General features: G+C 51.0%; 1 protein-coding gene across 17 annotated transcripts in view; it reads right to left on the bottom strand.

The window, feature by feature from the left end:
* nfixb (nuclear factor I/Xb) overlaps positions 1–21,396 on the bottom strand; it is a 116,767-nt gene that overhangs the window by 12,330 nt on the left and 83,041 nt on the right. For 8 of the 17 annotated variants that reach the window (XM_072705251.1, XM_072705249.1, XM_072705258.1 and 5 more), the window contains 7 exons: positions 13,175–13,237; positions 12,864–12,938; positions 12,328–12,448; positions 11,993–12,028; positions 11,505–11,632; positions 8,149–8,223; positions 399–527 (listed from right to left, as the gene is read on the bottom strand). In XM_072705251.1, the coding sequence (XP_072561352.1) occupies positions 399–527; positions 8,149–8,223; positions 11,505–11,632; positions 11,993–12,028; positions 12,328–12,448; positions 12,864–12,938; positions 13,175–13,237 (627 nt within the window). The remainder of the gene's footprint in view (positions 1–398; positions 528–8,148; positions 8,224–11,504; positions 11,633–11,992; positions 12,029–12,327; positions 12,449–12,863; positions 12,939–13,174; positions 13,238–21,396) is intronic. The other 9 variants (XM_072705252.1, XM_072705266.1, XM_072705250.1 and 6 more) reach the window with 6 other exon arrangements.

Raw genomic sequence — 21,396 nt, 5'->3', positions numbered from 1 at the left:
TCACGATCAAATCTCTGATCTATGCCAAATGCCCAAGGTGAGAGGTCTGGAAGGGATAAGAAGATGGGGCTGCCGTGACCTGCTCTGTCTACTCAGGTAAAGTTTAACACAACACCAGCACAAGTGGGAGGAAGCAGGGAGGGGCAGATGGAGGAGAACAATCACTGAAATGCTTAACAAATCTGATTGGTTAATTTAAAAGAGGGGCGGGGAAAAAAAATCAATGCTCAGCTCTACTGTTGTGATTGGGGCAGGGACTTTGAAAGGTTTCAGGCAGAGATCAGCTTCAGGCTTTCGTCCCCGGACAGGGAATGCTCCCTTCTCTCTCCTACCCTCACTCCTTGGAGGGACAGGGGTGGGGACAGGGACAAAGATGGGCGGGGCGCCTTGTGTCTCACCTGGTCTTACTCCCGCCAGCATTGGCAGCGGGTGGTGGGTGAACGCCATGCGGGGCGACCTCGTCTGGGGCGACAGGGCGCTGAAATCGAACTTTCCCGGCTTCTTAAGAGAACCAGGCGAGGAGAGTCCTGGCAAAAATGGGATCAACAAATGGCAGAACAAAGACGTGGGTTTAATTCACAAGCTTTGGTTTGACTCTTGATGTTTTTTTAAGTTCTAGATATATTAGGTATAATTGAGTGATCTCTTTACTCATTGTCCCTCATGTGCTCAAGAAGTCTTTGTCTGTTTATCTTGAGCTCTCACGTCTCACCTCACGATTTTCTGATGTCTGTGTAATGCCTCAGCTGTTCTGGGGACCAGGGGGCCCATTACCTCATACTGAATGATGAAATCTGCTTGTGGGACCTGGCATTTGGTACGTAGTGCATGATGGGAAGGACAGCTTGGGGCAAAGGCCTAAAAGGCCTCGACACGATCCACCGTTAGCCTGTTCTAATGTGCTTTTCTCAACCTTATAATGCTCGGCAACAAAAAAGCAGAACAGGAACTTCCGGCTTCTCCATCTCCAGCACCCATCAAGTCATATGTGGGCCTCCAAAAGGCTGTAGAGATCATTTTGATATTTCGAATTCTCAGTCTCAGGGTCAGTCATCACTTCGTCTACTCTCCTCCACCCACTTGAAGTACGTAGCTCCTGCTACGACCCCCCAAATTGACGGCTAATTTAATAGAACATTGGTCCCATGACTTCTGACGTCCTGTCACGTGACCACAGCTGCAAACAGCGACAGGACACATCACCTTGGGCAATGTTTCCCCCATTATAAATGCAAGGGGTGCAGGATTTCTCTTGCTCATACAGAGCACGCAGTTGGAGAGAGCAACCTGGGGTTTTTGGATGACAGTGTGAATTTTTTTTCTTTTAAAGACAGAAAGCAAACAGAATCCACTTCGTTCTTTCCCACACACTAAGCCCCAAATCCCATCCCATGGGTGACCATCCATTTTAAAAACTCAAGCAATTTAGCGAGTCGCTTCTAAGTCGGTATCAGATGGCTTCCTTTATTAAAATGACGCTCCCTGCGTATCTGTTAATCTGCCTGTATGTCGCCGCGGCTCTCTTTATCCTCTGCTCGCCCCTCCATACGCCCATCCCTCTCTCCGTGCTTCGGCGCGGGATGCGGGTGGCTTTGAGGTTGCGGCCGCCTTTATCCTGCGAGCATTCGCCGGCGCCTGGGTCGTAATGAGGCTCCCATTCAGCAGCAGACACAGTATGCGCCCGCAAGCTGTTCAGACCCGGCGCCGAGCAGATGGTCCAGCGCCAGCCCCGGGAACGAGGAAGAAAGGAACGCGGATGATGTGTGTGTGTGGGGGGGGGGGGGGAGTGAGAGAAGAACGAGAGAGAGTGACGACAGCACAGGCCTGGCTGCCACAAGAGCCCAGAGTGGCTCCCTCACTTTTGAACGGAAGTGCAATATACAGTAATTATAGAAAAGTATAAATAAACACAGGGATTGGTGCTGTTACACAACGAGCTCTGTCCCGGAACTTGTCGAGTGTTGTGCATCATTGACTGAAGCTGGACACCTTGATTTATGATGGAGGTGTCAGAGTCGTGGCAGACAGCATCACGCACACCGCGCCTCCACGCCTGAGGACAGCATCACGCACACCGCGCCTCCACGCCTGAGGACAGCATCACGCACACCGCGCCTCCACGCCTGAGGACAGCATCACGCACACCGTGCCTTCACGTCTGAGGACAGCATAACGCACACCGCGCCTCCACGCCTGTTGACAGCATAACGCACACCGCGCCTCCACGTCTGAGGGCAGAATAACGCACACCGCGCCTCCACGCCTGAGGACAGCATCACGCACACCGCGCCTCCACGCCTGTTGACAGCATAACGCACACCGCGCCTCCACGTCTGAGGGCAGAATAACGCACACCGCGCCTCCACGCCTGAGGACAGCATCACGCACACCGCGCCTCCACGCCTGTTGACAGCATAACGCACACCGCGCCTCCACGTCTGAGGGCAGAATAACGCACACCGCGCCTCCACGTCTGAGGGCAGAATAACGCACACCGCGCCTCCACGCCTGAGGACAGCATAACGCACACCGCGCCTCCACGCCTGTTGACAGAATAACGCACACCGCGCCTCCACGCCTGAGGGCAGAATAACACACACCGCGCCTCCACGCCTGAGGGCAGAATAACACACACCGCGCCTCCACGCCTGAGGGCAGAATAACACACACCGCGCCTCCACGCCTGAGGGCAGAATAACGCACACCGCGCCTCCACGCCTGAGGACAGAATAACGCACACCGCGCCTCCACGCCTGTTGACAGCATAACGCACACCGCGCCTCCACGCCTGAGGACAGCATAACGCACACCGCGCCTCCACGCCTGAGGACAGAATAACGCACACCGCGCCTCCACGCCTGTTGACAGCATAACGCACACCGCGCCTCCACGCCTGAGGACAGCATAACGCACACCGCGCCTCCACGCCTGTTGACAGCATAACGCACACCGCGCCTCCACGCCTGTTGACAGCATAACGCACACCGCGCCTCCACGCCTGAGGACAGAATAACGCACACCGCGCCTCCACGCCTGAGGACAGCATAACGCACACCGCGCCTCCACGCCTGAGGACAGCATAACGCACACCGCGCCTCCACGCCTGAGGACAGAATAACGCACACCGCGCCTCCACGCCTGAGGACAGCATAACGCACACCGCGCCTCCACGCCTGTTGACAGCATAACGCACACCGCGCCTCCACGCCTGAGGACAGAATAACGCACACCGCGCCTCCACGCCTGAGGACAGCATAACGCACACCGCGCCTCCACGCCTGAGGACAGCATAACGCACACCACGCCTCTATGCCTGTTGACAGCATAACACACACGGCGCCTCCACGCCTGTTGACAGCATAACGCACACCGTGCCTCCACGCCTGTTGACAGAATAACGCACACCGCGCCTCCACGCCTGAGGGCAGAATAACGCACACCGCGCCTCCACGCCTGAGGGCAGAATAACGCACACCGCGCCTCCACGCCTGAGGACAGCATAACGCACACCGCGCCTCCACGCCTGTTGACAGCATAACGCACACCGCGCCTCCACGCCTGAGGGCAGAATAACGCACACCGCGCCTCCACGCCTGTTGACAGCATAACGCACACCGCGCCTCCACGCCTGTTGACAGCATAACGCACACCGCGCCTCCACGCCTGAGGACAGCATCACGCACACCGCGCCTCCACGCCTGTTGACAGCATAACGCACACCGCGCCTCCACGTCTGAGGGCAGAATAACGCACACCGCGCCTCCACGTCTGAGGGCAGAATAACGCACACCGCGCCTCCACGCCTGAGGACAGCATAACGCACACCGCGCCTCCACGCCTGTTGACAGAATAACGCACACCGCGCCTCCACGCCTGAGGGCAGAATAACACACACCGCGCCTCCACGCCTGAGGGCAGAATAACGCACACCGCGCCTCCACGCCTGAGGACAGAATAACGCACACCGCGCCTCCACGCCTGTTGACAGCATAACGCACACCGCGCCTCCACGCCTGAGGACAGCATAACGCACACCGCGCCTCCACGCCTGAGGACAGAATAACGCACACCGCGCCTCCACGCCTGTTGACAGCATAACGCACACCGCGCCTCCACGCCTGAGGACAGCATAACGCACACCGCGCCTCCACGCCTGTTGACAGCATAACGCACACCGCGCCTCCACGCCTGTTGACAGCATAACGCACACCGCGCCTCCACGCCTGAGGACAGAATAACGCACACCGCGCCTCCACGCCTGAGGACAGCATAACGCACACCGCGCCTCCACGCCTGAGGACAGCATAACGCACACCGCGCCTCCACGCCTGAGGACAGAATAACGCACACCGCGCCTCCACGCCTGTTGACAGAATAACGCACACCGCGCCTCCACGCCTGAGGACAGCATAACGCACACCGCGCCTCCACGCCTGTTGACAGCATAACGCACACCGCGCCTCCACGCCTGAGGACAGAATAACGCACACCGCGCCTCCACGCCTGAGGACAGCATAACGCACACCGCGCCTCCACGCCTGAGGACAGCATAACGCACACCACGCCTCTATGCCTGTTGACAGCATAACACACACGGCGCCTCCACGCCTGTTGACAGCATAACGCACACCGTGCCTCCACGCCTGTTGACAGAATAACGCACACCGCGCCTCCACGCCTGAGGGCAGAATAACGCACACCGCGCCTCCACGCCTGAGGGCAGAATAACGCACACCGCGCCTCCACGCCTGAGGACAGCATAACGCACACCGCGCCTCCACGCCTGTTGACAGCATAACGCACACCGCGCCTCCACGCCTGAGGGCAGAATAACGCACACCGCGCCTCCACGCCTGTTGACAGCATAACGCACACCGCGCCTCCACGCCTGTTGACAGCATAACGCACACCGCGCCTCCACGCCTGTTGACAGAATAACGCACACCGCACCTCCACGCCTGTTGACAGCATAACGCACACCGCGCCTCCACGCCTGAGGACAGCATAACGCACACCGCGCCTCCACGCCTGTTGACAGCATAACGCACACCGCGCCTCCACGCCTGAGGACAGCATAACGCACACCGCGCCTCCACGCCTGAGGACAGCATAACGCACACCGCGCCTCCACGCCTGTTGACAGCATAACGCACACCGCGCCTCCACGCCTGTTGACAGCATAACACACACCGCGCCTGAGGGCAGAATAACGCACACCGCGCCTCCACGCCTGAGGACAGAATAACGCACAACGCGCCTCCACGCCTGAGGACAGAATAACGCACACCGCGCCTCCACGCCTGAGGACAGCATAACGCACACCGCGCCTCCACGCCTGAGGACAGAATAACGCACACCGCGCCTCCACGCCTGTTGACAGAATAACGCACACCGCGCCTCCACGCCTGAGGACAGCATAACGCACACCGCGCCTCCACGCCTGAGGGCAGCAACATGCACACCACGCCTCCACGTCTGTTGACAGCATAACGCACACCGCGCCTCCACGCCTGTTGACAGCATAACGCACACCGCGCCTCCACGCCTGAGGACAGCATCACGCACACCGCACCTCCACGCCTGAGGACAGAATAACGCACACCGCACCTCCACGCCTGTTGACAGCATAACGCACACCGCGCCTCCACGCCTGAGGACAGCATAACGCACACCGCGCCTCCACGCCTGTTGACAGCATAACGCACACCGCGCCTCCACGCCTGTTGACAGCATAACGCACACCGCGCCTCCACACCTGAGGGCAGCAACATGCACACCACGCCTACACGTCTCAGGACAGCATCACGCACACCAGGCCTCCATGTCTGAGGACAGCACTGGGCTAAACGGAAAGACAGGATGTCGCCATACTATACAGGATGCCTGGTAGTCAAAATTAACCCAACCACGGCAACATGCACAGACAAATGAAATGTGTCACACACACCAAGACACGGATACCTGATATGAGGCTGAAAATAGTACAAAAACATGTTAAAATATTTCTGTATTGAAGTAGCTGTCATCCAGGTGACCCTACTGCCAATACACAGCATAAAATGCAGCCCGTGGGACGGCCATCTGCACGGCTGCCATTCTCTGTAGAGCAGTATAGAAATGTGTGGGTGGCTTCAAACATTCTGTACTGACAAAAAGTGTGAAATTTTCCCGCAACTATGAGTGTGGGATATGAGAAGTCTGGTGGAAGGTCTATGCGCGCGTGTATGTGTGTGTGTATGTGTGTGTGTATGTGTGTGCGTGCGAGCATGCGTGCATCGGACACAGCTAGTGGGCCAACAAGTAGTCAAAAAGTTGTTCCCCTCACCCACCCACACACACCCCCGCACACACACACACCTCCAGCAAAAACTTTGAAACCAACAAGCGCAAGTCTTCAAACTGCATCATCCCCCGATGCCACCATTACTGGCATATAAATGCAGCCCATTATAGCAGCCGATTATAATGGCCCTATACCATGACACCTGTCACACACAAACACACACTAACTCCCAGCCGTAACACAGAGCCACACAGCCCCATTCAAATGCACTTCCACGTATCGATATCCTGGCCTCATATCCATATAGGCTTCCTCACTGTAGAGTCTCCAGCAGAGCCCCACCAAGTTTTCAATAAAGAAACTGAACACCGTTGGAGGCGGATGACAGTGCAGTCAGGTGAAGAGAAGGATCAGGTAAACATCAGAAGAAGCGTGTTCTTTACACAGGTTTCGGACCACCTCATCCTAGAACCGGCCCCCTTCCATCTGGAGAGAAATGTCGTCCTTTGATTCTGAAGACCCCCCCCCATGGAACAGATGTCTCCTGTAACCCAGGAGCTCCCAGTACTCCAGGCACACGGAGACACCATCTGGAACTGGAGCTCAAGTCCCTCCAGATTGTGTGTGAGCACTGGTGTGTGTGATTGTTTTCATGGGTAACGTGTGCGTGTGTACGTGTTTACATTGGCTGTTTGTAAATATGTTTGTGTCTCCATGTGTGTGCGTGTGCGTCCAAACACACCAGAGTCTTTTTCACCTAGTTTGTTTCTGCATGTTTTGTAGCAGGAAGTGCTCTGATCCCTGAGCTAAAACGCTGACTGTAAGAATCAACAGTGCAGGGTCACGCTGCCACCGTCCCACAATCTCTACACAGGATCACACTGTTACAGTCTCACACAGTCTACACAGGATCACACTGTTACAGTCTCACACAGTCTCTACACAGGATCACACTGTTACAGTCCCACACAGTCTCTACACAGGATCACACTGTTACAGTCTCACACAGTCTCTACACAGGATCACACTGTTACAGTCTCACACAGTCTCTACACAGGATCACACTGTTACAGTCTCACACAGTCTCTACACAGGATCACACTGTTACAGTCTCACACAGTCTCTACACAGGATCACACTGTTACAGTCTCACACAGTCTCTACACAGGATCACACTGTTACAGTCTCACACAGTCTCTACACAGGATCACACTGTTACAGTCTCACACAGTCTCTACACAGGATCACACTGTTACAGTCTCACACAGTCTCTACACAGGATCACACTGTTACAGTCTCACACAGTCTCTACACAGGATCACACTGTTACAGTCTCACACAGTCTCTACACAGGATCACACTGTTACAGTCTCACACAGGATCACACTGTTACAGTGTCACACAGTCTACACAGGATCACAATGTTACAGTCTCACACAGTCTCTACACAGGATCACACTGTTACAGTGTCACACAGTCTCTACACAGGATCACACTGTTACAGTGTCACACAGTCTACACAGGATCACAATGTTACAGTCTCACATATTCTCCACACAGGGTCCCACTGTTACAGTGTCACACATTCACTACATTGGGCCACTGTTACAGTATCACACAGTCTCTACACAGGGTCGCACTGCTACTATTGGTTAAGTCAACGCGAACTACTCTGCTGGCAGACCACTCCTAAGGACCAGTAACCCAGAACAGATAGTAATCAGAAATCAAATGAAAACCAAGCTTGACAGCAACAACAGAAAGCAAGTGGAACTAATGAGACATGGAGATCGATTACAGATGAATAGGTTGTGGTTAATGGAGAAATAAACAGACATGAATATATTAGTGTAATGTGTTCTAACCATGGTAAGGAAACTGCACGCCATCGGATTCATGTTTAATCTTCCTCTCCTGCACACTGGCCAAGTGGTGCTGCACTGAAAGTCCAAAAGGGAAAAGGGCATTGTTAAAAAACAGGGGGGGGGGGGGGTTGAGAGAAACACACAGAGAGGGGTATAGACTGAGGAGGGGCTGACTGGGGGGACGTGTGCCCTTTTCTCCAAAGCTGACAATGAGGATGGCAGTGACGATGATGTATACGCATGATTAAGAAGGTCAGAGCGAGTCTGAGTTCACAAGGCCCTCACTGCCCTGCACCAGCTGAAACTAGTTGAGACTGGAATTTATGCTGCAAATATTATATCAATTGCTTTTAAATAGTTATTTGGACAGATGGACTGCTCCACCTTATTCAATAGTAGATCTACACATACAGCATAAGCAATCCAGATGACTAAAGCCTGGGGCCATCAGCCCTTCCGGCTGTTGGTGAGAGTCAGTGACTGCCTGTCAAAGCTAGATGGTGAAACCAAGCTCTCGGATTGGGCTGTATGTCAGCCATCACCTTCAGTTGTGCTGGAATGTTCCAGCGCAAAGTTTCACAATCATAATGAGCCGACAGGCGCTGATCGTTCGTTTGGACTTGGTTGGTGCTAGATTTTTGCCCTTGACTTGGTGTGTACCCAGCGTAATGCAGACAATTTCTGCTGTTCAAAACCAATATCCATCCAAGCTAGAAATCCTCCGAGAGGTATATGTGTGACCACAATTAAAAGGCAGATCAAAAGGCAAATTTAAAGGCAAACTGTCACGGGTGAAAATGTAAGGCAGCTCTGAATAATGCAGGAGGAACACAGGGAGTTGGCCTAAATGTTTCCCTAATTTAGCAACGCTAAACATTTGGTAGCCATAGTAACAATCTGCTCTTGCCCACTGTCATTAGAATCCTTCTTAGGACATTAGAATGACTGAAGGGTGACATTTTAGTCCACCTGTCCAGCTATGATTTTAATTGATCAAAAAGGCTACATAATTTGGATGAGACACAGAAATAAAGTTACCTTGGAGATCGTAATATGAATTTTTTATTTTATTTTGACTGATGTTTGACCAAATCTCTTAATTGTTAAATATATACTAGAAAGTCTACAAAATGTAAAAACATAAATTGTGAACGTAACACCCTAAAGAAAGTTATAACACATTTGCATAAGATTAACCACACTTACAGAAAATAACCCACTCCAGTCATTCACCTTCAGAAAAACAGCAGCTGCTGTGAGCTTAGTTCTAAATTTAGAATTTCTGCTTGCAAGTTTTTTTTTTTTTTTTTTAAATAGAAGGTATGTGGTGTTGATTTGAGGAAATGACTAGGTTTTAGTGTAATAATTTCACATTTAATCTGTAATCTATAATGACTTCTTTACAATGTGACAAAGATGCTGGGCTGGGCTGGGCAATCTTATCCACGGCGCGCCGGTGTGTATGCAGGTTTTTGGGATAACCTCTGTTCAAACCCAGGTGTGAGGACTCTTCTGCCAATCAGTCCCCTAATTAGTAATCTAATTAGGGAGTTTCAGCGAGAACCTGCACACACAACGGCTCTTTCAAGATAAGACTGTCCACCCCTGATCTACAATGTCCTATCATGATACAATCATTATCCAAAAATGTCATTCCAATAAGAAGTCATTCTAATGACAATTAGCCAAGAATATCAGGCAAGCAAATATAGACAAGACTACTCCAAGCAAATATAGACAAGACTACTCCAAGCAAATATAGACAAGACTACTCCAAGCAAATATAGACAAGACTACTCCAAGCTGTATCAATCGAAGGATGCTAAAATCCCGACATCTATAATATCAAACCACATATATATTCAAGGGAGCAGCAAAACTCAATCTAATATGTACAAAAATTCTACTTGATCTGGACCCTGAACACACTCCTGTGTTGCACCACAAACTCATTTGAACCAGATTACAAGTTACATGGAACTATGCATGCGGCCATGTAGAGCGTCACAGCGCCACAGAGACAGAGCTACATGGAAGTGAAAAGAACCATGTAGAACCACAGAGGCAAACAGAGACACAGAGACTTACAGAAAGGTACAAAGAAACATGCTGAACCACACAGAACCACACAGAGACGCAGAGCTATTGGAAGGGATAAAGAAACATGCAGAACTACATAGGGACAAAGGGAGACAGAGAGAGAAAGAGCAGAGAGAGAAAGACAGACGGCTACAGGGTACAAAAAATCATGTAGAACCACACAGAACCAGAGACATAACTATACTGAGGTGCAAAGGAACCATGCAGAATCACAGAGAGAGAGCTAGAGACAGACATCTACAGGAAGGTACAAAGGGCCATAAGGAACCAGAGAGAGATATACAGAGCTACAGGAAGGACCAAACACCATGCAAGAACCACACAGAGCCCCACAAAGCTACACCAGAGCCACATTGATTCATGCTCAGTCCATGATCTGTGCCTCTTTTGAGTTGATCGGGGCTGGACTATAACGCTCTGAAGACTGAATGATCCAGTGACTTAAATCTGACAATACTTTGGCCTGTGTGTGGCCTGAGGATTCTTAGGTGCAGAACTCCTTACATAAACCCAGAATTTCACAATGACCTGCAATCTGTGCGTTAGAAGGGACTTTCTGTCAGGTTCATAATCACAGTAACAAGTAATAGTAACAAGTCTTTAAGGAGTCATGCCTTCCTGCGCATTAAAGCTCCTGGATCTCAAGTAACCAGCTTAACAGTATCGATACGTCCGATTCTTTCTACCCGAAAATGAAGCGTTACAATTAAGTCAGTGATCAACTGCCAGGGATCAACTTCAGGACATGACTAGTAAAAGTTGTATTTAATTTTCATAACTGACACTACAAAATGACACTACTAAAATCACTGTTTATGAGTTGTAACTATTATCTTTTGTGATACTAATGCAAAAATATGCAATTTGCAGCATGATAAATTATGCTGGTGGCATTCGCCAGCTGATCTTGCATACAGATGCTCTGCTGTGTTTTCTCGCTTGGTGCAGTGCTGATTATTCCATCTGAGGAACCCGTCACAGTGCAAATTGTGTCACCTCATCGCTGCCCTTCACAGCTGCAGGGTGTGATGCAGCAGGCAGTGGGAAGACCCCTCATCTGCCATTAGACATGTAAGTCAAGTGACTGAAGAACGCCCTAAAGCTGACAGGGCCAGAGCTGTTCCCCCCAGTATGGATGCATTGGCACTGTGGGGGGGTGGGGATGGGGAGGATAAACAGGGTTCAAAGGGGGGGGGGGGGGGTCAGTAGAGAAGGCAAACAAGAAGAAGACGGCTCCAAAGAGAGGCAAGTCAAACCTGCATCCACGTCGTTGGGCCAGCCGCTGGACTGGGAGCTGCTGGCGGCGGGTGAGCGGCCGGAGTAGAAGACGTCGTCCACTGGGCTCTCCATCTCGCTGTCGTCGATGGACTTGCGCTTGTTGGAACTGTGGGGTACATGAATCAGGGGCTGGGGTTTTCCATCTCCGAGCCGCTGCTTTAAGGCAGGCCACGCACAGTCATTGACGTGTGACTGGTATACAAAACGGCGTGCTCAGGGTTTGCCCTACACTCCTGCGGTAACCTCTGAGGAGAAACCGGGGAGAAGGGAAACGGGCAAGATCTGGCAGCTTTCATCTACTTGGAGCACCAATGCCAGGAGAGCTGCTGAGTCGCGCAGCCAAACAGTCTGCAACACACAGGCTGACATGTATGCACGCCCCCTATCTTCCCTACTGTGTGTCTGTCTACTGCAGGACTGGCCTGCTGTGCCACCATGCGTGAGAATTCAGAGTCAATGAAACTACCTCCGTGGAAGACTTGCATAGAGCTCCATTTCAGTCCTGTGGTGCAAGAGGAGGAGGAACAGAGAGAGACAGCAGGAGCAAGGGACAGAGGGAGGAGAGGGAGGGAGAGAAAGAGAGGTCCCATCACACATTCACAGCATAGACCATAGAAGCATAGAGCATGCACAAGGACTACACAGAGTACACAGCTTAAAGTCAGCAGAGAGAGAAACCTTGGTGGTACCCTGAATTCCTCTAACCCTCTATAACCTGCAGACTGTGTCTGGGTGTACAGGGGGGCTGAGTCAAAAAGCTGCCTGCTGTTGATGGCCAATGTGGTCTTGGGGCACACATACCTGGTGGATGGAGTAGAGGTGATGGATCGGCGTCCCAAGGCCACCTGGTTGATATTGTAGTAGCTGGGACTCTCCAAGTCCGCCAGTGAGAAATTCGGACCAGTTGCTGTTGCAACTGGGGCTAGATTATAAAAAAAAGAAAAGAAAAATAATGTGATGAGACACGGCCTGAAAACGGGATACCGTGGCAGGAAACGTTCAGGATACTAAATGATCTGGGGCACATAGGGAAGTGTATCTGATGACGAAACCTGGCGTGAGAGAGAGCACAGCCAGGAGTGAGACAGCGTGGCTGGGAGGGAGAGTGTGACTGGGAGTGAGGTAGAGTGAAGCTGGGTGCGTGAGACGGGCCATGGCCAGGAGTGAGACAGCGCAGCTAGGGGGGAGACAGAATGTGGTCAGGAGTGAGAGTGTGGCCGGGAGTGAGGTAGAGTGGGGCTGGGAGTGAGACAGAGCACGGCCAAGAGTGATGCGACAGGGAAAGCGAGTGGGAGATGGAGACAGCGAGGGTGCTCCAGGGGCCAGGAATCACTAACTTTGTGACACGCGGACGAGCTCGGTGACGTTCCACACTCCTGAAGTCACGAAGCAGTCCTGGAAACTCAAGTGGCCTGACAAGGAAAGGATGCAGAATGTTAGGTGCCGCCAGGCACCCTGGGAGATTCACAGAAATTTATGTCATTTAGACATTTTCCCAAGATGGTTTCAAACCCCCCCTCATCAACCAAACATAATTTAATATGACATGTACAGATTTGTAAACACTTTGGTAAATTGTAAGACCGGAAGCTGAAGCCACTGCTTTCATGTGATGATCATGTGAGACGTTCCCGTGCTGTGGCCTCACCGTTGGGCGGAGGCTTAATGTCGGCGTCTCCTTGCTGGTTGGAGTTGTCTGATTGTCCTGATTCTGCACAACAGACAAAGGAGAAAGAAAGCAATCAGCAGGAAGGACGACGACTTTAAATGTGGGAAAATACCTTCTCACGCTTTTCAGCTGGGAAGGACTTTTTATCTGTTAACCTGGCTTTATTTATTCTGTGCAAAATGCAAAGTGTGGGAGTGTCTTTTACTTAGACAGAGCCTTATACCGCTGAAAAACACAGTCCTTCCACTTCTGCATTCCTTTGTTTTTAAACCTTTGCTTAAGGCTGGAGACGGGGGTATACACACTGCACACTGCAGAGGACGTTGACACGGGACAGAATGCACTAATATGCGGCACTTCTGAGAATGGCTGGCTTTGGTGCATGAGCCCCTGGAAGCACGGCACGGTTACCGTGACACGTGCATGCATCCGTTCCCAGGGTTTTCCTGCCGCCGCTGGAGGGGGCGCCGGAATAAGCGGGCACACGGCAACACGATTCTCCACACTCCCAACGAGATTACGAAACCGCTCAAAAACAGAAACAAATGGAAAACGTATATATCAAAACGCGAAAAACAGCCGAAGAGCACTGTGCCGTTTTTCCCCCTCTCTGAAGCGAGAAGAGTCGCTCCTCTCCTTGCTGCCTGTGTTTTTCTGTCTCTCTCCTTCCGTCTCGCATGCACATTCGCTCCAGTTAATCCTGGCAGCCATCTTAGCGCTTGGCAGCCATCTTAGTTATTGGCAGTACCAACGCATTCCTGTTTGCTGACAGCGCACACACAGGCACACAAACACACACGCGCATTATCGAGAATCGATCGGAAGCACAATCGGAACCAGGCCGTCGATACTCCTAGCTATCTCCAGGTGGAATGGACCGATACTGCTCGAGAGTTCAGCGGTGGGAGAACTAGAATGTCGCTGAATACCGATTGTTTTCATGTCAATACTGAGAGCGTCTGCAAAGAGCCAATTGTCAAATAAAGAGTCCATGTCATCGACAGAACTAATGCAGGGAGTCAGGTGACCGAATATTAGCCTGTGATTTGACCTCTGCCAGAGGTCAAATCACAGGTCTTCCTCAGTCACCCGTGTGGATGTTGTGAGGGACCGATTCCTCCGGAGTCTCAGTAAAGGAAGTGGCTTGCCCTGCAGAGCAGGCGGCGTGGTGATGCTAAGCTTAGCCCTGACCCAGTTATGACCTCGAGCAGTGAAAGAGGTGCCAACCGGGTCCGGCTCTTCTTTGAGCTGCTCTGTGGCCAGCTCTACACGTGATCAAATCTGCAAGTCGTCTCAAATGAAAAGCCATCAGCGATGACATGGACACACACAAACCCCCCTGCCGTCATCAGTGAGCTTCCCATCTCGAAGGTCAACCTCATGGAAAGAGGAAAAACAAAAAGGACAACGGGTAGAGGTAAAAATGATCAAAACAGTGCAACATGTGACACACACATTCCACTGAGGCCCGTAAAGCAGACCCAGAGCTGGTGGACTGTGTGATGAATTGGGGAATCAGCGTCTCTGTTCATCATCAGTCTGGCTTTAGAGTCAGCCAGCAGTGGTCTTATCTAAATACAGCAGCATCTCCACTGACACACACACACAAAGACAGAGAGGCAGACACACACTACACTCCTCACATTAATGTTTTGAAGATTACATGCACTGTAACATGGATGGATAACATATCTGTTTCTATGATTACTACTGGGAATTGTCTGTGATTGTCAGGCAGCGAGAGCTTGCCGTGTGGGTACGGCGATGGCAGCAATGACAGCAGGTTATATGTCCTCGCTCTCTCTGTGGCAGCAGACGTGGATTAGACCCAAAGTTCAGGGAGATCAAAAAAACTGGCCTCTGGGTCTGTCTGACACACCATCACTCGCAGTGAGCCAATCGGGTGTCGGAAACTCACTAGGAAAAAAAACCCAATGACTTCCCAGATGAAACCACATGGAAACACAGGGCTATTAATAGTCTGACAGCTTGTGTGTGTGTGTGTGTGTGTGTGTGTGTTTTGAATGGTGCATAATGTGGGCTTAGGTGACAGAAGAAATTGGCCTCCAGTGAGTAAAGCTTGATGTTCATCACCCAGACAGACACTGGCAAAGACAGAGCAGGCCTCTCCGCCTTGGCCATGACCTGCTACAGCATGTCCCCCCCCCAACCCAGCTCATTTGTAGAGGCTACCTTCCCTCACCTTTGACTATGGGGGCACTGCAGAGGGCTCCAACTGGCACTCAGGACTGACAGGTGAGCATGTGACTATAAGCATATAATTACAAACGGAAAATGCCAGAAACCCAGAGGTGCTGCTAAAGGCCGGTGGAGGACTGGAGTCACCCGGACAGCTGCCAGAAAGCAATTAGTCTGAGGAAAGGCTGCTGGACCCCAATACCCAGTGGCCAGGGGCAGTGCAGGTGTGCTCAGACTGCCCCGACAAACACACTCCAAACACGGTGTCTTACTCTGAACACTGTGTTACCCAGAATCCTTCATTTATGTAGGATACAGAAGAGCAGTACGTGACAGTCTGGAGCGATTGTTTGCGAACTGAAGCCCACTCCTCAGTCGAGCCTCTTTAGACCTGGTGTGTGCAGAATCTCTAAATCGTTCTGTACATGTGTGGGTGGTTCATGTGTGGAATACAAGCATGTTCCTACACTCACATTTACAGCAGCTTCGCATATTTATTTCTTACTTCTGAACACATAATTTTACATGTAAGAGAAATGGGTTTGTGTGCTGGCAAAGACACCCAAGCACACCATGGCGTCTGACGGCCTCTGTGAACAAACAAACACACTGCTGTGTGACACGGTGTGCATGTGTGTGCATGAGTGCGAGTGCGCGCACACACTCGCGGACGAAGGCCGAATCTGCGCCAGCCTGGGGTAACAGCACAGCTTCCCAATTGAGTTTTGCTTAAGAGGTTTATCAGTGTGTTGCTAAACATTCTGACCTTTTTTCTTAATCCTTAATGCGCTTAAAATGTTCCAAACCCACATAATCCCTAAGGCTAGCCCACACAGATGTTCACAGTGCTCATTTATTGGACTTTATTTCATTTTTTCCAGGTTGCCACTTATTTATTATTTTCCTATCTTATAATACCACTCGCCATCTGACAGTAGTGCTTGGCTTTCCGCTGGCGTTCTCTGCGGACGCCCCTTGAGTTGGGTCTTGATTTCAAAAAGACCCGGCTAAACTGGGCCAACAATTCTGTTTGCGCTTAAGTTCCACAAAACGCTCTTCAGTCCTGAAAGTGAGGCTCAGAGACTCAAGCTGCACCGTGTGGCGGGGTCTGTAATTAATGAGGACCAGCTCGCTACCCCAGAAAATCCGCTTTTATACTGCTGCCGATCCATTTTGTCCAAAACACCACCCCATTTTACCTATTTATATAGCTAGGCACATTGGAACAATTTAGTTTGTCTGCTCAAGATTTACAGAGTAGTAGTAACTCTCTGCTTGCACATCCTAGCTGCTACCTGCTGCCCGTAAGACTCAGGACATTATGTATAACAGTACAAACGGTTTCTAACTCGGAGCCGCTCGTGTAAGCGGTATGAGAATGGCGGTGTGCAGCCCTGCCGAGACTGGGGTGGGGCAGTGGGGCAGGCTGGCAAGCAGGCTGGCTGGCTGGCTGGGTGGGTGAGAGAGCAGGTGTTCGAAGCTGCCCATCTGCGTGCCCATCTGTGCCTGGCGCCTGTGCCCGGCCAGATCCACACACAGCATGGCGAGCTGGGTGAGCGGGGACCCCAGGGCCGTCCACAGACGCAAAACACTGTGCCCTCCATCTCTCCCTGCCTGCTATATCCATGTAAACACCCTCATTCAGTTATTTACCGCACACTAGAATGGTTGGCAGACTGAGTAACTTGCACTTTCAAACCAAAAGCAGCTTGCAGCATTATTGCTGGCATTTGCTATCTTATTTCATTATTGTTTATTCCTTCATATATTTTTATCTTCATTTGCATTTAACGGCACTTCTATTTTCAATTGTATTTTAATAAACATTTCAGTTGTGGATTTTTATACATTTTTATAATTTCTTCTGTAAAGTGCTTTTTATTCTGAATAGCGATAAAGTGCCATAAGTGTATTATTATTATTATTATCATTGCTACACTTTACCGAACACCATGAATATTATATTATATTGAATACTATAAATATTATGCTCTCTGTATGGAGTATTCCAGAACATTTAATTGATAAAGATGAAACATCTTTCCACACGTTGTATTTCACCTTCATCCTCGGGATTCCAACCAGCAACAGCGTGACTGGCAATCCTTAGTTTTGTTTAGTTTATTCACTAATATATTCAGGCTAACAGGATGTACGTATAAATGCTTATTTAGTGACTAACTCCAACCGAACATTAATGCATGAAGAATTACACAGGATTCATGTACATAAGGTAATCAGTCTCCTAGCTGACAGACTTTTGGGGGGGGGGGTGGGGGACACACCTTTGGACCCCTCAGAAGGAGCCCTAAAGAAGCTATACCAGCACTGGCTATCAGAGAGGGCTGTGGCTATGACTGCATACAGCTGTACATACAAACACCCCAAGAAAACATTATGGCAAATGTGCAATAATGTACAATTCAATACATTTTGTAATATAATGCTTTTTCCAACACCGTTTCCACTGAAGATAAAGACATGCAATATGTAACTGATGCAAAGTCGGCTGCACATTGAAAACAGGGGCGAACAGAACACAGCAGAAGAAGCTAAACCTAACTCTGCATAATATATTAGAAGGAAAACCTCTGCAGGTCCACGGCCCACTGGCTGCTCAGCCCACGCCGTGCATGTCGACGTTATACAATTCACAAAGTGAGTAGGTGTTGTTAGGGCTAAAGTTAGCCGTTGAATCACATCTCTGCTTTAACGACGTTGATGTTGTCGATGCTGGCGGACGGTAACGACAGGATTTTCTTGAAGCAGATTTACTGACCTTTCTCAATATGAATCTGTCAATCGGAAGGCTATTTAAAAGGGAAACGCCCACAACAGTCCTGTCGCTTCTAAAAATGTGCACTTGCTATTTTTGACCACCAGGTGTCACTTTCTGGCAGAGAGGCTCAGCGTGTCCGAATGGAAATCTCCCAGCATGTGGAAAGTCACAAAGGTTCTCAGCCGTAAAACACTTTAAAATGCTTTGGAGATACGCTGCGAACAACGTGCCTGAGAAAAGGCGAGGAAAGAGTGAGACTGAAACACGTGGCGAGGAGTGAGATTGGAGTAAACAGAAACTAATGGCACTTTATGCTCATAGCCATGCATGAAATCCAATTCTGCAGTTGTGTTCTGATGCCAAGAATGCGCTTCCTGAGCAGCCTGTTAGGGGAGGCTGTGTGTGTGTGTGTGTGTGTTACTGTCCACGCTATGCATTGTGTGCATCTGCGTGTGTTTCAGTGACTTGCCTCTTGTGGACATGCTCTTATACTCCACTGGGCAAGAGTTAGGGGTAAGAGGACAAGAAAAGGAGACATGGAGAGACAACGGGGTGAGAGGACATGGAAAGAGCAAGGGGACAGGGAGCGCTGAGGCTGCAGGAAGTTCGGGGAGGGACAATAGGGGTGTCTGCACCGGGCTGTAAGAGGGGACCCCCCACGGCTCTGTCTGAACAGCTGCTGCTTCACCTCCTCCAGCAGAAGAGCACTGTAAGCTAACCGGCAGAGAGGAACTCCTCTGTCATTCCCCTATTCATATACAGGACAAAAACATGTCCAAGCTTCTCTCAGGTCTCCCCTCCGCCACCTACCCCAGCCCCGATCCCAAAGCGAGGGGTACTGCCAGACATGGGTGACATGGCGCAGACCCGAGACCCCGCCCAGGTGACCGAACACAGGCTGGAGCGGTACTGAGAACCTGGCAGAGGCTCTGTGTCCGCACACCGTGTGAGTGCCCACTCAGCCGGGCAGCAGGACGCACGGCAGATACAGACCGGAAGGCAGCGGCCGTTCAGCTGTACTGCTCTGTGCTGAGGCACCGGATCTGAATTCAAGAGAGGCAAAGAAACGGGTGTGGTCTGTGGCGGGGATGAGCACCGCGCTCGCTGGGGTTAGGGTTAGGGTTAGGGCACCCAGAGAGCACTCCGGGCCGGAGGGAACGTGGGTGTGCGGATCATGTGACAAGGCCCCTGTGCCTGGCACCAGAGGGCAGGGGGGTTTGGGGTGAAGCGGCGAGAAAGGCAAACACTGCCAAAGAGGAGGAGACTGCCCAGGATGAAGACAGAAGAGACAGACAGACTTTTTGATGGGGACCCGGCAGAGGAGCGTGGGGCGCACTGCAGGCCGCACTGCAGGCCGCACTGCAGGCCGCACTGCAGGCCGCACTGCAGGCCGCACTGCAGGCCGCACTGCAGGCCTTCGCCGGCACAGCCTCAGTAACACCATCCCGAGACCCCAAACGACGACAGGAACAAAGATTTAGAAAAGGAGGAGGACAGACACCCATGGCTTCTAATAAAAAGAGTACTGGTGAACCAATGTGGAAAATTTCACCTGCCCCGATAACTGAAAAATAGGATATATTGTGTATCTCTGACACACAAACCCAAAGTACGTTGTCAGATACTGAGCCAACCAACGGCTGCTAGACAAAGTGGGAGAACACAATCGAGTGGCATGGTTAGGGGCAAAAAAACCCAAATTCACTGAAAATTCCAAAACGTTCCTATTTGCTGGACCAAAGCCCCTTATATACTGAAAATGGTACACATATGCAGAAGACCCTGCTGCCAACAACTGGGGGCACCACTGGTGTTTAGGGTGTCTCCGGAGATGATGACAGTGAGCAGATGAGGATTCCACAGTGCTTCTGCTCTTATGTCTAGTGTCCTGGACATAAGTGCAGTTCCCCACTTTTTATCCTGTTAGTAGTTAATGCTCTATCCACAGCAACTAACAATTTTTACGCATTTATACATCTGGATAACGCATCAGGCGCTGACTCAGACTCAAGGCCGTAACAGTGGGGCTCCTTCCGGGGACTTTAAAGATCAGCTGCAAGCCTATGAGTCTTTGTCCTCTGCCGCAGAGCCATAACGGAGGGGGTCAAGTGAGGGGAGAGCGCGCAGAGCGGATAAAGACAGCGCAGAGCGGGAGGGAGGGTGCCATGACAGACAGGAAATGGAGATTGAAACGGCTGCTGTTGTGGCCTCTGGCAGCTGCCTGGGCTGCATTTAACAAGCAGCGAGAGTCTCTCCGGAAACACCCATAACCCAGAAAATCTAATTAAACATCGAATTACAAACCCGAGACAAGCAGGCCTGTGAACGGGGCGAGCGGGAGAGCGTGTGTGCAGGTACGTGCCTGCATGTGTGCGAGAGGACGGCATTAATGCGCTCATTTGGGCTGCCATGGACGCATGAGGGAGAGCGTGCAGCATTTCCTGCGGCTGGCCTCCCACACAGGGTCGCGACCCCGTTTAACCCCGTACGATCTCCGTAGCCGTGTCCTCGGTGAACTCCAGAAGACTGGGCAGACCCCGACAGATGCAGATGGCAGGGATGTGAACGTGGACACGCAGATGTGTGGACATGCTGGGCTGTAAGTCGAGACGTCGCCGTGTTCCGAGCAGATTACTGCGATATGGCCCCTACTACGAGGAGGGCTTTCGTCACGGCACAAACAGGAGCGAGGAGTACAGGACGGAAAAACGGATAACTGGAAACAGCTCTGCAGTTACAGAGAGTAGCGAGGAAACTGGAGAATCGAAGCCAAATGTATTCCTCCCAAATTATTAAATGCTTACAGACCACAACATGTCTGCATTTCATAGAGCCGGCTGCCGCTTAATGAAAGACCTAACAGGCAACAGGGGGTCCTATCACAGTACTTAAAACAGGAGGCGTGACAGACGCACAAGTGGTGAGTGCGTCCATGTTTTCAGCGACTGTGAATGACGTGTCTCCCATCACTGCATTGGCAGTGTTCAGTTCAATTAAATTTATTTTTATATAGCACCTTTCACAACAGTGTCACCCCAAGGCGCTTTACACGGGTTTGCGGTAGAAGATTACTACATCATTTATACATAATAATACATGAAAGAGGGAAAAGGGAAGACAGAAGGAAAGAATAAATGGCGGAGGGCAATGGAGGAGAGGAACTGACCTGGCTGCCCAGTTATGGGTTCGCACATCTGTAAATGAATACGCGGCTAAACTCAGA

Source organism: Paramormyrops kingsleyae, chromosome 22 (genome assembly GCF_048594095.1).
Source record: "Paramormyrops kingsleyae isolate MSU_618 chromosome 22, PKINGS_0.4, whole genome shotgun sequence".
Classification (NCBI taxonomy): domain Eukaryota; kingdom Metazoa; phylum Chordata; class Actinopteri; order Osteoglossiformes; family Mormyridae; genus Paramormyrops; species Paramormyrops kingsleyae.
This window is presented reverse-complemented; position numbering and strand designations above follow the sequence as displayed.